Genomic DNA, 13,490 nt, shown 5'->3' with positions numbered 1-13,490 from the left:
ACAGTGTTTTACCTAACAAAGGCCTCAACAGCTCGGAGCAGCAGAGGAATGTCAAAATGAGCACATTTCACACACAGATGTGTGACCATTATAGTCTACAAGAAGATGCATGGGGTGGAGGGAAGAGGCTGGATGCTGGGAAGGCTAACAGTTAGCAGTAGGGACATGGCCCTACTGACCACATTTAATCAACCCTTCTGTAAACAATTCAACATTTTCATTGTTCTCTAAAAACTAATAAAGAGAAACAAGCACTTTTCATTCATCTTGAAGTAATTTTCTGTCAGGTTTGAGCCCCTTGTGGCTTACAGCTTGTGCATTGCTAGCTGTGTGATACAACAACTATTTCAATTTATTTTACAAACTCTGGCCATTCACATGTCAGTTAGTATTCACCAAGCCGGCATCTGAAATTGTGCAGTTAACGAGTTTTACAACATTTCTATCAAGAGAAACTGTTTAGCATAACTGACTCTTAAGGAGTTATTATACCTCTAAAAATCCATTTTAAGGGGCATTATTTAAATAAAATAGAAAAACGGTTCACTGCCTTTTAAAGGGGCTACAAAAAAAGTCCATCAGATCCAGTGCAGTAATCCTCAGCTTAAAGCACTCTTGAGAGCACTTCTGGGAATTATCAGCATAATGAAATGTTTTGTGAAATGTCCAGATAGATTCCTCTACTCAACAATTTTACTGCACTATATTTATTTTCCCTCCAGTTTTTAAGGAAGTGAGTACTTTTTTGAGGTGATGATTCTACTTTGTGTGGATTAACTGAATGCATTTTTGTCAAGGTTGTAGTATAAGTGAGAGGTTCAGTCTGTGTACAATCTATATACATTTGCACAGCAAAAAAAAAAAAAAGTCAAGCCCTTTATGTTATTCTCAGCTCTAAAAGGGTTAAATCACAATGAGGCTTATGCAGATTTGCATTTCTCTTGTAGAACATTTTTCTGATACTTAACAACTTTCTTATACAATGACACCTATAAAATGCTACATTGAAAGTAATTCTTAAAATTGCTCATAAGAACTCATGAAAATGAAATTTGTTCAGAACCTCTCTGAAAAGGAGAAATTTATGAATTTTAACTTAATTAATACATATGTTTTAACTGTGACAACTAATGATCCAAAACAGCTAATACCTGGAGTCCACAGTGTTAGAAACACCGCAACATTTACGTGAGTCAGTGTCTTAAACCAGCTAATTGAGTAAACCCCATGTTTATGATGTAAATCAGTCACCATTCCTGCCGAGAATGAACACTGGTAAGAGAAAAAATTATGTTACAGTGCAATTACAGATACAGTAGGCACAGCATGTAGGTGTATGTATACAGTATGCACACAGGTAGTGGCAACACATATGCAAGGCTGTACCTGGTGTTACTTGTTCAGTAAGACAACAAAAATGGTAAAGGGTCTTGAGGGGAAAATGTATGGGGGCAGCTGAAGTGGCTGCATCTGTTCAGCCTGCAGAAGAGGATACTGAGGGGAGACCTCATCTCAGTCTACAACTTCCTCATCAGGGGAAGAGGAGGGGCAGGCACTGATATGTTCTCTGGGATGACCTGGGGCAGGACCCAGGGAATAGTCTGAAGTTGTGTCAGAGGAGGTTTAAACTGGATGTTAGAAAAAGGTTCCTCACCCAGAAGTTGGCTGGGAACTGGAACTGGGTCCCCAGAGAAGTGGTCACAGCACCAAGCCTGACAGAGTTCAAGTGGCCTCACAAAGCTCAAGGACAATCCTCTTGGGCACATGGTGTAGCACCTGGGGATGGTCTCATGAAGGGCCAGAAGTTGGACTTGATGATGCTGATGGTCCCTTCCAACTCAATATAGTCTGTGATTCTGGGATCAGTTGTATCTAGTTCCACTAAAAGCGTCAGTATTATGTGTCAGCCAAAAAAAAATAAATATTGGTTTAGTTCTTCAGAGTTTCTGCACTCATTCTAAGACAGAGAGACTATCACCCTCACCCCCTGAGATTTTTTTTGGTAGATGCTCAGTAACTTTCATGCACAAGACACATGTGGTCTTGGTGCCATCTTGGAGCAAAGGTATAACCTTTCCTAAAAGCATAAGCTTTCCACAATCAGTGTAGGCAGTACTGCAGCAGTAGTGCCAAAGAAGCCGCCTCTCAGAATCTACCAAGGCAGAAATGCATGTAGGATGGCTTCCAGACTGGCAAATCTATGACTGATCAACTGCACTATGTGAGATAATGGACACTTTCCTAGCAGCTGAGCTACAGCTCAGTTTTGCAAGATATCAAGCATTTGCACACTGTCTGTACATATTAAGTTTTAAGCAGTCACTGGCAGAACTGGCTAAAGTAGCAGGCTTTTTTATGACTGAAATCTTTATTAGAGTGGTGTCATGCTCATTAGCACTCTGCTTAATGCCTTAGCATAGCAAAGCACATAAAGCAGGAGAAAAAGGAGAGGGTTTTAAAAATATGCTCAAATTTATGTTAGAATCAGTGGAAAACTTAACTACACTTAAATAATGTATGAGTGGTTGTGCTACTGAAAGGTAGGGAGAGATGAAAACCATCAGATTTCCAGATAATAAAAATTTTGGATGGTGAAACTTGAAAGCAGCTGCTGTGCAAAAAAAAAGTGTATCCAGGTCTAGAGAGAACACCAAGGAGGAACAGACCAGAAGGGAATTTTATAAGACTGATCACACAGACAAAGCAACTGAAGGAACAAAGGAGTAAGCTGAACTTAATTCTAGTGACACAATTGTATACATTGATGCTTAGTTGCTAGCTTTCTGCATGGTCAAGCAGTAGATGCTGCAGCAGGAGCACTAAGCATTTGCTGGAGAGAGGTAGAATCAGGCCATTAGAATAGTCTACACAAACCTCCCATATTTACAGCAAATGACTTCTCTTTACAAACGCCTCTTCTTTCTGCTTCTTGGCCTGAAGAGAGTTTTGATAGGAAGTTCAGAGCTGCATCTTCATTTAAGGACAGCAGCAGGAGGCCTGAAATGAAAAAATAATGTGTAAGACCACTTCTGCTGTGTGCTGAAATGCAAAAGAAGAAAACAGTTTAGTGGAAGGTAGGATAGGAGGCAGCTTGACTGCAGTCACGTATTTTAGCACAGTTAATTACTGTCATGTATTTCCATGAGTTTAACTAGGATGGCAGCAGGATTTCTCTCACCCTGATTTTAACCTGATTATTTATAGTGTTGACCAAAATTGAAGCAAAATATTTTCGACTATGCACAGAGATGTTTTTTGTTCTGGAGTGAAGATCTTTCCCTTTAAGAGAAACGTCTAGGTGAAAGAATAAAAAAAACCCAAAACGTGTGAATTTTAGGTATGACAGATTTATTTGTGAAAATTCCATAACTGATTTTTTGTGTGACCAAAGACTTGATGCTTACTCCACTGATTATTCATTTGTTCATACAGGTTCAACTTTTTTGCCCAGGAATTTTTTCATTAGTCTCTTTTCTAAATGGACTTGTTTTTCCCTGCAAGTAACATGCACACTTTATTGACAGGAGACTGTAACAGGTCTTGGAGATGCACAGGCTTGAAAGGGTCTAAGCTGTGGTGCAGATAAGCTGTGATTTTTCCTTCTTGCAGGCCTGTGTGAGGTAAATTAGGGACCAATGAGCTGTGGGAGGGAAGCACCTGGTTCATGAATTATTTTACTGAGAACTAGTTTGGCTATCCTTCAGCCCATGCTGAAGTCTACTGAAGTTTGGACATCTCAAAGCTCTAAAGCATGAGAGAATATTATTTTAATCCTGTGCCTATATGAGCAGCCAGCTCATATAGTTACACATGGTCCGTATTCCTCTGTGCTGTGGGATGGCTGTTTTCTGTTCTATTCCCAGAAAAACACTTCCATTATAAGGAGGCATGGCTGGTCAGGGAGCATGGTCAGTAGAAAACTGTCTAAGTGTGCTCTACACCTCTAGGGAAATTGTTGCCCTTGTTAAGCATTTTCCCCTTCAGAGAAGGCTTGTGAATGTTTTGCAACACCAAGACTGAATTAAATGAATAATGTTAATGGCAAGTAAAATTATCGAGAAACCGTAATTTAGGTTTAGGAAGATAAGTCTTCAAATTATAATTGAAAACATTAAATATCATAGAGAAATAACCCAAAATCTGATCACATGCAACATCAAAGCTGATACTGTGTAGTGAAGAACACATTTATATTCACAGTTTCTGTTCCTATGTTGGTGACACCCTAAATGCCAAATTCTCTCACATTAAGCGGAGCTGTGTATCAGGCTAATGAGATGCAAGCCCATATCAGTGTGGTACCATGACTAATAATACCAACAAGCTTTGTTTTAAATACTTCTGACCTGTGATGGGAAGAAGTAAAACATGATGAAGAAAAAGTGGAAAAATTGTATTAAAAAAAAGAAATGTTTTATTTTAGCTAGTCTTTTATGTAATATCAGGTGACTTAGGCTAGATTTCCTTGACCTTTTGAGATGTGATGACACAGTTATTTGCCATGAGTCCAAAATTCAATTCACAGTCTTTTAACACAGGCTCTCTAGCCTGTGAAGTTGAGTCTGGTTGATATAATAATCTCTGTAAGAGCTGGACATGCAGCCTACCTCTACTCTCACAGATGCTTATAAAAATTAAGACATTACAGCAAGATTTATCTTTGCTGCTTTTTTTTTTTTACCCTGGGTTCCAAGAAACAGCTGTTTTTTTGGTCATGGAAAGGCCATGCACATGTCCAAGTAAGTTTGAACTCATTAGCTTTGCAGCTGATTTTCTAAGGGAATGGAAGAGATTATGAACTTAACAGCTCTGCACTGTATCTCACAATGGTTAATACCAATGTCAATTTCCAGGTATTCTCCCATTTGTTTCTGAATAATTCCTGGATCACTTGTTTTTCCCATGGTCCCTTCACTCTCGTCCTCTCTCTGCCAAATCAAGCACAACTCAACAAAAAGACTAGTTTCAGCCTCATGCTATCATATCATGTATTTCCTTGCTGTAAAATGCAAGATAAAGCTTGAATTAGCTAAAAATCTTGCTATTTCATAGGCATGGTGATCTGTTTATTTTTAAAAGGAGAATGAGAAGAAGTACAATGATGCCTAGCACAAGCCTTCCTCTGCCATCAACTGCTTTTGGGTGATTTGCCAGTGGACAGCCCTACAAGAACCACCAGAAACTGAATTGGGTGGAGGAGCAAAACTGAGGCTTACAACTCATGCTTTAATTTAATTTTTGATTTCTGTCATCAAAGTGGTCTTGGTGTGTGGGAAGCTTTTGACAGCAAGCTGACAAGGAGATTGAGCCACACACCTCTGGGCTAGACCAAAGCCTTTGTCACCTTAGCTGGCATTGGGACTGCTGAAATACATTTCCTCTGTAAGGGAAGGGAACACTCTGTTTGTTTGGACACGGCCATTTTCTTCAACCAAGCTAGTATTTCTGCTTTCACTGAGTGCAGTATTCACATGCTTTCATGTCTCTGTGAAAATCATATGAATTACAATGGCATCATTGAGAGGGTGATTTTCTTGGGCAGGTTTGCAGTAGGTTTGCAAGTCAGACAGAAGCCCTAGCTAGTAATCACTTGAGCAACAAATAATAACTTTAATGTCCTGGAATGCTAGTGTTTGATGTTTCAGGAGTAGCTTCTATTTATCATTCTGTATGTCACATACTTACCTCAGATGACAGTGTTAGCTGTTCTATATGGATGAATTGCAAACAGATATTATTGCATTGTGAAATCCACGATATCTTAAAAGTAAAAATCTGGAACAGAAGACAGTGTGGACACTTACTTGATATTGCTCACATCTTAAAGTCAGTCAAAGCCTACAATCACAGTCCCGTTGTGCTCACTGACAAGTTCTGTTCTCTGGGACCTAACCTAAAGCTGGGAAGGTATCCTATACTATCCTAAGCTATTTCTGTGCTCCTGGAGACAGTATGATGTGAACAGTGTCAACAGCAAGTACAAGGGGATCTATCATTCACTGCCCATTCTCAGTCATAGAAGTTCACGCTAAATAATCAGATGAACTGAGGCAGATGTCTCGAGTACTCTGATCACACTGAGGCCAGCACATATTGAGTTCAGTGGTTTTGGACCAAGTTCCTTCTTCTCTGTCAGGGGAAATATGAAACTGGATAATTTAGTAGCCTCCTAATGACCTATGGTTGTTAGTGTTCGAAGACAGGGGAGACAAAAAGAGAGTAGAAGGATTTCCACTAAATTGCTTGCGTGTTTTTCTTCACTCTAACAAATCCTTGTGGTTTGGCAACAATTCAGTTGAGAGTGAAACATGCAGTTGCAAGAGTCACCTGTGGCCTGCTAGCATGGGAACTGAGTCTATGTGTTACAGCTTGAGCAGCAGGTCAAGTTCAGATTTCAACATTTCACAGATAGGTACTTCATAGAGGTAACCACAACAAAAAATGTCAGGAAAACCCCCAAAACCTGACAAAATCAAATAGTGATTTGTTCTGTCAAAACAAGTGTAAGTAAGAAAAGTGTAACTTTTAGTATGTTTTTTTTGTGTAATTCCATTTGAAAGGCCAAAAATCAAGCCTTTCAAAATAGGGAAAATTTGCCCCTTCAAATGGCTGTACATAGATCTGTGACACAGGACTCTTTTAAAAGTGATTTGCCCATTGTCTTGGGGGTATATTCCAGCTGTACATTGAACTACCCACGCTGCAAGGTATGCTACAATTTATCACATCACACGGTTCTGTGATGTTGTGAGTACTTACTAATGCAAGTTCTAAATGACCTCTCAAAAAAATAGGGCTTTCTTAAACATCTTGATGTTTTCCACAAATATTAGTGCTGCCCATGTATACAGTATGCATCCATTTGCCTTTCATTTATTTTATTAAAATGATGCAAATGTTCCATGTAGACTCTTAAATACAAATATTCTGGGTTTATAATAATGTATAAACTTGGTTAATATATTAAGTTTTGCTAGATTTTTATAAATGTGCTCTTATTAAGCTTATTAAAGGGATAAATTTATTTTAAAATGGCAGTTGCACCAGTGTATCTATCATTCAACAAAAGGCAACACAGAAGATAGTATACATCTAAAATGCCAAGGGGTAGCAACCAATTGCATATCCATCACCAAAGTATCCCTTTTTTAAAATCACAGTTGGCTTTCTAATCGTCTCTGTGTTAGATGCTAGATATTGCTAGATATTGTTTACCATATAATAGGTCCACTTGGGGAGTAAAAGGTGAATGTGTGGTTTTCTCAAAGTCCTGTGCAATAATTCCTATACAAACTCTGAAAATGGAACTGATAATATGTCAATGATTACAATACAAAGAGGTTAAATATTACAGCTAATTTTCTCACTGAAATCTAATCCAGGGATTAGCAACAATGGGAAATCTGTTTTATTTGCATTTAATTTGTACCTTCACACTATTATCTCCCATGTTTTAGTTTCAGGAAATGTGGTTCAGGCTATTATAACCACATTTCATGCTGCAGTTGCACTGTTATTTGAGCTCTATGCTAGGAAATGACTTACTGAAAAAATAAAGCCAGCATACTTTATTTTAATTATACTAGAGATGTGTCTAAGTACAAAAAAATAGTACAGCATATATTTAATATGGAGCATGGATTAACAGTTTTATGAGACATAAAATCTATTTATATCATTTTCTATTTACAAATCAGTTATATATCTTTCAACAAAACAAATGCCTATAGTGTAAAAATGAATAAGGAGAACATCAAACTAGCAATCATGTAAGCAGTAAATAACATCTTAATTGGCCTGGAATGCTGGGGCTTGATTTTTTTGGAACTAGGTTTTATTTATTGATCTATATGGCATATTTATCTTTCTAGTGATTTGTACAACTCTATACTCTTTCCTCAATATTAGATCCATGTATGGCTTTATACTGCAAATCCCATTTGGGGAAATAGCCAAGTAAGAGAAGAATCGCTGCTTCTGGAAAGGCCATCCATTTAAAAACTTTCACTGAAGCAAGGATAACTCCACATTTTTTACACTTTGTTTTTTGATAAAAAAAGAAGGGGGCAGAGGGAGAGGGAAGAAATGCTGCTATTATGCAGTTGCCACCCAATGAATGCTTCAACAGTCCTTTACTCTTTGCTGGCTTGGCAGCGACAAGAAAACAAGGAAGGATCCCATGTGCACTGGGAAATGTCTTCTAAATGCTCCTGCCTATTTTCCTTTCACCAACGAGACTAGCAGGCAGAAATGGGTATGGTGGGCTTTATACATGGTCGGCAGTCTCTGGATTTGGTTCTTAGGAGCATTTGTGCAGATTTGTTCTTAACACCCACACCGCATTTCAAGCCACATGGCACTTCACCCCACGCTTCGCACAATAGCATGCAGCTGAGAACTGGAAAATTCAATCTTCCTCCACCAAGGCGTCTGCTGGGGAATTCTCCTCCTTGCTGAAACATAGGTGTCTGCTGCTAAGTCAGTATACTAGAGGAAGAGGGAAATTTATCAATGACTCTCTTCTTTCTTATAAAAATGTAGCTGAAAATGTCACTGTGGAGATACTGCTCAGTTGCTTTGCTTAGGATTGTAAAAGACTGGTCCTTAAAACTGCTTGTGCTGTTGATGGTCAGAAAAAAAAAGTTTACAAACAACAGTGTTGCATTTGCCCATCTTCTGCTTTTATGAAAGTGATGCTATAAACACAGAAAAGATCGTGTTCTGATAGCTGTCATTGCTCTAGTATAACCTTAGCTGTCTGGAAATGAGCTAATTAAATTTTTTGGTGTGTCTTTTAGAGAATACATTTGCATTTGACATAATTAGTGGTAGGCAGATCCAGCTATATCCAGGGGGAATCTCAAGACAACTGCTTTGCTGACTATTAGTGCCTAATTTCTGAATGTCAAATCCCGCACATCTTAATTTCTAGAGAATAAGCTCAATTGAACTTGCTCCCCAGTTATGCAAAAACTGTTCAGATAAAACCAAGTGGACACGAATGTAATGAATGTGGTTATTAAATTGTTTCAATTGAAAGAACCCTATTCTTATACCATCATAATGGGAACAATTTATCCCCACTGATCAGCCTGTCTCTTTTTTCTGAGCTCTCTTTGATCTTGAAGCATATTGCAGTGGTGTGTCCTATTGAAAAGCAAAACTGGGGCAATTTTAATGCTTTTGTACCTTACCAGTGCTCTATTTTTTCGTTGTTTAAAAATAGCTGTTAATTATAAGTGCAGTTTAAATGTCTCAAGTGACCCAGAAATGCAGGTTGGAATGAGACAGATTGTGTGTCTCATATAAAACAGATGTACTTTCACAGAGCATCCTGAATTCAGCCCTCAATATGTAACCTTCTCTAAGGTTATTTCAGTCAGGTATTGAGCTTGTCTAGCTTTTAGATATAAAATCCCACACCTTTTGAATGCTGAAGACAAAACTTCATCTATATTTACCTCAAGAATAAAAAGCCTTTTTTACCGTGTGTGTATTTTGCTGGTGGTGGTTGATGGGATGCGGGCATTTTCCTTCGGCTCCAGAGGCTCAGGAGACCATATACCTCATTTAATCTCCACCTCTTCTGCCTCTTAATGTAATAAACCTCATGCCCTTAAAGAAGATTTGTGGTAATAAACTTTCAGGAGATTGTCTTATTTTGACTGAATTAAACAGTGCACAAGTATCAGCCATACCTTGCAGATACAAAATTTCAAGTTTCTGTGTTTTGAGTGCCTACAAGTACTTTTTTATTTTCTCTTCTGCCAACAATTGCTTTTAATTTGTCTGCAATGAGGTTCATCAGGAGAAGTCTGAAAAGTAGGGTGCAAATAAATTAAGGCAAGACAGCGATTTACTGGAGGGCCTGAACAAATCAGTTATTTCTATGTCTACTTATTTATATGTTGTTAGGCAGCAATTTACAGACATTTCAATTATTTGACAAGACTTGGTTTCAGCTTTCTGATTAGAATAGGCTGTCAAATGCATTGAGTTTTCTGAGCACTCCCATGTCCCTGAAGATCAGTGGTACACATTTCAAAGCCACCACCACTTCATGAAACTGAGTGGGTTAATGGTGAAGGAAGCCTAGGATCAACCAAGCTTGGATTGTACATTGAGATCTCAGACATTAGGAGAGACTGACATCCAGCTAAGGGCTGGAAACTGCAGGAATAATTCGTCTGTGAGTGGAAGAACTTACCTGCTCTGGAGATGAGCAGCGTCTGATCCACAAGAACACTTTAAACCTTTTCTCTTTTTTTGGCAATTTAGTGTCATATACATTTTTTCCTTCATGTCAGCTAAGAATAAGATGGAAAAAAAACAAAACAAGCCAACAAATGAAAAGGAGATATTAAGCCCTAGGGATATCCAGTTTCTTTGGCTAATAAACATCTTTCTTAAAAGACCCAGAGTTTTATGACTCATGTGCGGACACATCCTCACATATAAGATATACACACAATGAATAGAGAAAAATCCTCATTTGATAGTGGGAACAAGTATACTATTTTGTTTCTCACTCTCTGGGAAATAATTTTTAATTCAATACTTAGAAAACTTCTGAATCTCATAGGATGTTAAAAAATATAATATATTGCAATACTGTGAGTTCAAGAGAAGCCATCTTTCTAACATCAGTCCCTAAAATACCTCACTGATTATATCTGCCCTTGGGAAGTTTCTATAACTTTTGTTATGGAAACAAGAGAGCTTCCTTTAACTATTCCCACTTATGGCACTTAATGCTATCACAATGGAAAACAACAGATTTGATAGTAGCTGAAATGACACATCTATACTGGAAATAAGAAAACTGATATTTGAAAAAAATGTTTATCAGTTATCACTATCTTTCCACCTTTTGAGGACAATGTTTTGGTGCATAAAGGATTCTCAAGGAAGAGATGTCAAGAGAAAATATGCAATTAAAACTCCATGGGTTTTGTTTTAGCTTCTAAATTTTCACATTGTTATTTTGTGAAGAACAAGGCATGGACTGTGCCTCAGTTTAAACACCTGCATGAGTTAACCCCCCCTTTGACAAAGCAGTGGAAACTCAGACTCAAGCATATACTTAGAACTGAGTACTATCCTGGATGGATACACACTTCAAGGCTCTCCAGAAGTGAGAACCTTAATTTGAATTTAGGTGAAAGTATTTTAACTGGACTCAATACCTTCTGAAGTGAGTTAAGCAGGGACAACTGTACTGCTAGAATTGTGCTCCATTCAAGAAAATTTTATTTCAAGGTGATTAGGGCCAGCATTAATTTTTGTGCATTAATTTTCAATTTCCATTCTCCAATGGGTGACAGTGACCATGCTACTGTCTGAAAAAAAACCAAAACAAACAATCTAAAATCAGTGCAGTTTAATATATGAAGTAACAACTGTTACATGGCACTTCCCAGACCTACTCAGCCTTCCCCTCCTCCCATGCCCCCAGCTCTGCACACACACAAAGGACAGGCAATTAGCTTAGGATAGGAAAGGTTTTCACATTTTGCTTTCCACAGAAATTGGCAAACCACAAAACTTATGCCTCTGAATTGAAAGAATAACCTTATAGAAGTAGAGTGTGTCACAACATGTGAGGAGAAACCATGGACCAACAGCTCTCTAAGGAGGCAGAAGTCACAAAAACTTTTCTGAAATCCACAGAAAAGACTGTACAGGTGATCTAAATAATAAATAGATAACAAAAGAAAGAAGACTGAAAGGTTAAGAGGCAGCAGTGACAGAGGACTCTGCTGCTCTACATCTACTTTCAGTCCCAAACTTATCTCTATTGAACTGCTGAGCTGGTTTTATGGACTAGTAGCTCTATTCAGATTTGGAAAAGTTAATGCAAATATACTGGTTTTTGTGTCAGTAACACTAGATTTTTTCAAAAAAGTCTGATAAAAAAAAATTCAGTAAATTCTTATTTGTCAAATAAAGAAATCTCACTGTGCCATTATGCTTTCTGGGAATAGAAGTGTTATGCTTTCTTCCCTGAGTTCAGATATAAAACAGAGCAGCTGTATGTTGCACATCAGACAGAACATATACATGCATATAAATGCTTTCTATATTCAGTCTTTGCATTTGCTTACATGAACTGCAATGAGTGAACCTAAAATATCCCTCGGTTTCAGAGAGGGATCCAATGATTTAAACATCTATGATCCCTCCAATGAAGCCATCTTTCCACTCAGGATTAATAAAGATTTTGCTGTCATTCTTTGTCTCATTTCAGATACTACGTGACTGGGGGCCTTCAGAGGAGGTCCAGAGGAGTGGAGCAAGAAAAAGGTCAGGGAAACATGACCCAGGAAGAAACCCCAAGCAGAGGCTGATCAACCTCTAAAAGTGAAGACTGTCAACAGATATGGTCACAATGTTCCCCTGCTGAAAATTCTGGTGCCAAAGAGCAGAGTGATTTTTCCTCCCTAAACAGAAAAATTTGTAGAAAAATTGCTTATAAGGCTTGAGCTGCAGGAAGGTGCAATCAGGCTGGATGCTGCATTTTTTGGGGGGACAGGTATGGGGAGATACAACAACTAAAACATGGTGAGGTGCTAAAAACAGCTTAGACAGAAATAGCTTGGGAGTGCATTTGAAGTATTTACAAACCCTTTGACATTTTTCTTCTAACTAGTCTTTACATTTCCCTTACCTGTAACTCATTGCATTTCTTCTTACTCTAAGACTTCCAAATAAAGGTTTACTGTCTTCCACAAAACAGCATTTATCACTGTGGTGCTCCTTTCCTCTCCTTCCCCTTCCCTTGTGCAGCTTTTATCTCTTTGTTACAGCTACCCATGCAGATCTAATCAACAAACCAAAATAAGCTGAAATAAAGTAAGGAGTTAAATGTGACTTTTGGTGGACCAAGAGCCTGTCTGTGTTTTTATCTCTCATAATTAGCAATTTTTTGTTTTATATTTTGTGCCTAAACCCAAAGTTGATCCTAAAACTAATGCCAATGTTTCAGTTGAAGTTATGTTCATCTGAGTTTTGTAGTTGTAACTGCTTTATGCTGTATTTTCCTAATGAGACTACTATTTTACTTTCATTTTTTGCCCACAAGTTCCCTGGCACGCAGTGATGAGAAGCTTGGAGCCAATTTCATGCTTATGTTATGGTAATTCCAAAACTGTTTCATGTAAACTGAACAAACTCTCCTTGCGGGAGGTACAGAAATAGGATAATTTCCAGACAGCGTCCTAATGGGCAAGCTTCTTTTGTCTGCCTGTAATTCCTACTCTTTGCTTTCTTTGTCATACTTTGCCTCATAGTCTGTAGTTCAATGAATTTTGTTCTTGGTGATAGACATGTTTAAAAAAAAAAGCAAAGAAAATATTCTGAATAAGGGTTTGCATGGTAGATAAGGCTATTTTTTTCAAGGAGGAGGTCTTTCAATATAAGATGTAGAACATAGATTTCAGATGGGGTAGGCTTCCCATCATCAAGATTGCAATATTGCAGAAATAGGATGG

At 38.0% G+C, this 13,490-nt stretch overlaps 1 protein-coding gene across 1 annotated transcript in view; it reads left to right on the top strand.

Annotated features, from left to right (window-relative positions):
* Nucleotides 1-12,870, top strand: part of LOC147648187 (uncharacterized) — an 85,970-nt gene extending 73,100 nt beyond the window's left edge. The window contains exon 6 of the mRNA XM_086869783.1: nucleotides 12,248-12,870. Within this exon, the coding sequence (XP_086725909.1) occupies nucleotides 12,248-12,347 (100 nt within the window). The 3' untranslated portion in view covers nucleotides 12,348-12,870. The remainder of the gene's footprint in view (nucleotides 1-12,247) is intronic.
* The last annotated feature ends 620 nt before the right edge of the window (nucleotides 12,871-13,490 follow it).

The sequence above is a fragment of the Cyanistes caeruleus genome, chromosome Z (assembly GCF_971803275.1).
Source record: "Cyanistes caeruleus chromosome Z, bCyaCae1.hap1.1, whole genome shotgun sequence".
Taxonomy (NCBI): domain Eukaryota; kingdom Metazoa; phylum Chordata; class Aves; order Passeriformes; family Paridae; genus Cyanistes; species Cyanistes caeruleus.
The sequence above is the reverse complement of the archived record's forward strand: the minus strand, read 5'-3'. Positions and strand labels throughout refer to the sequence as shown.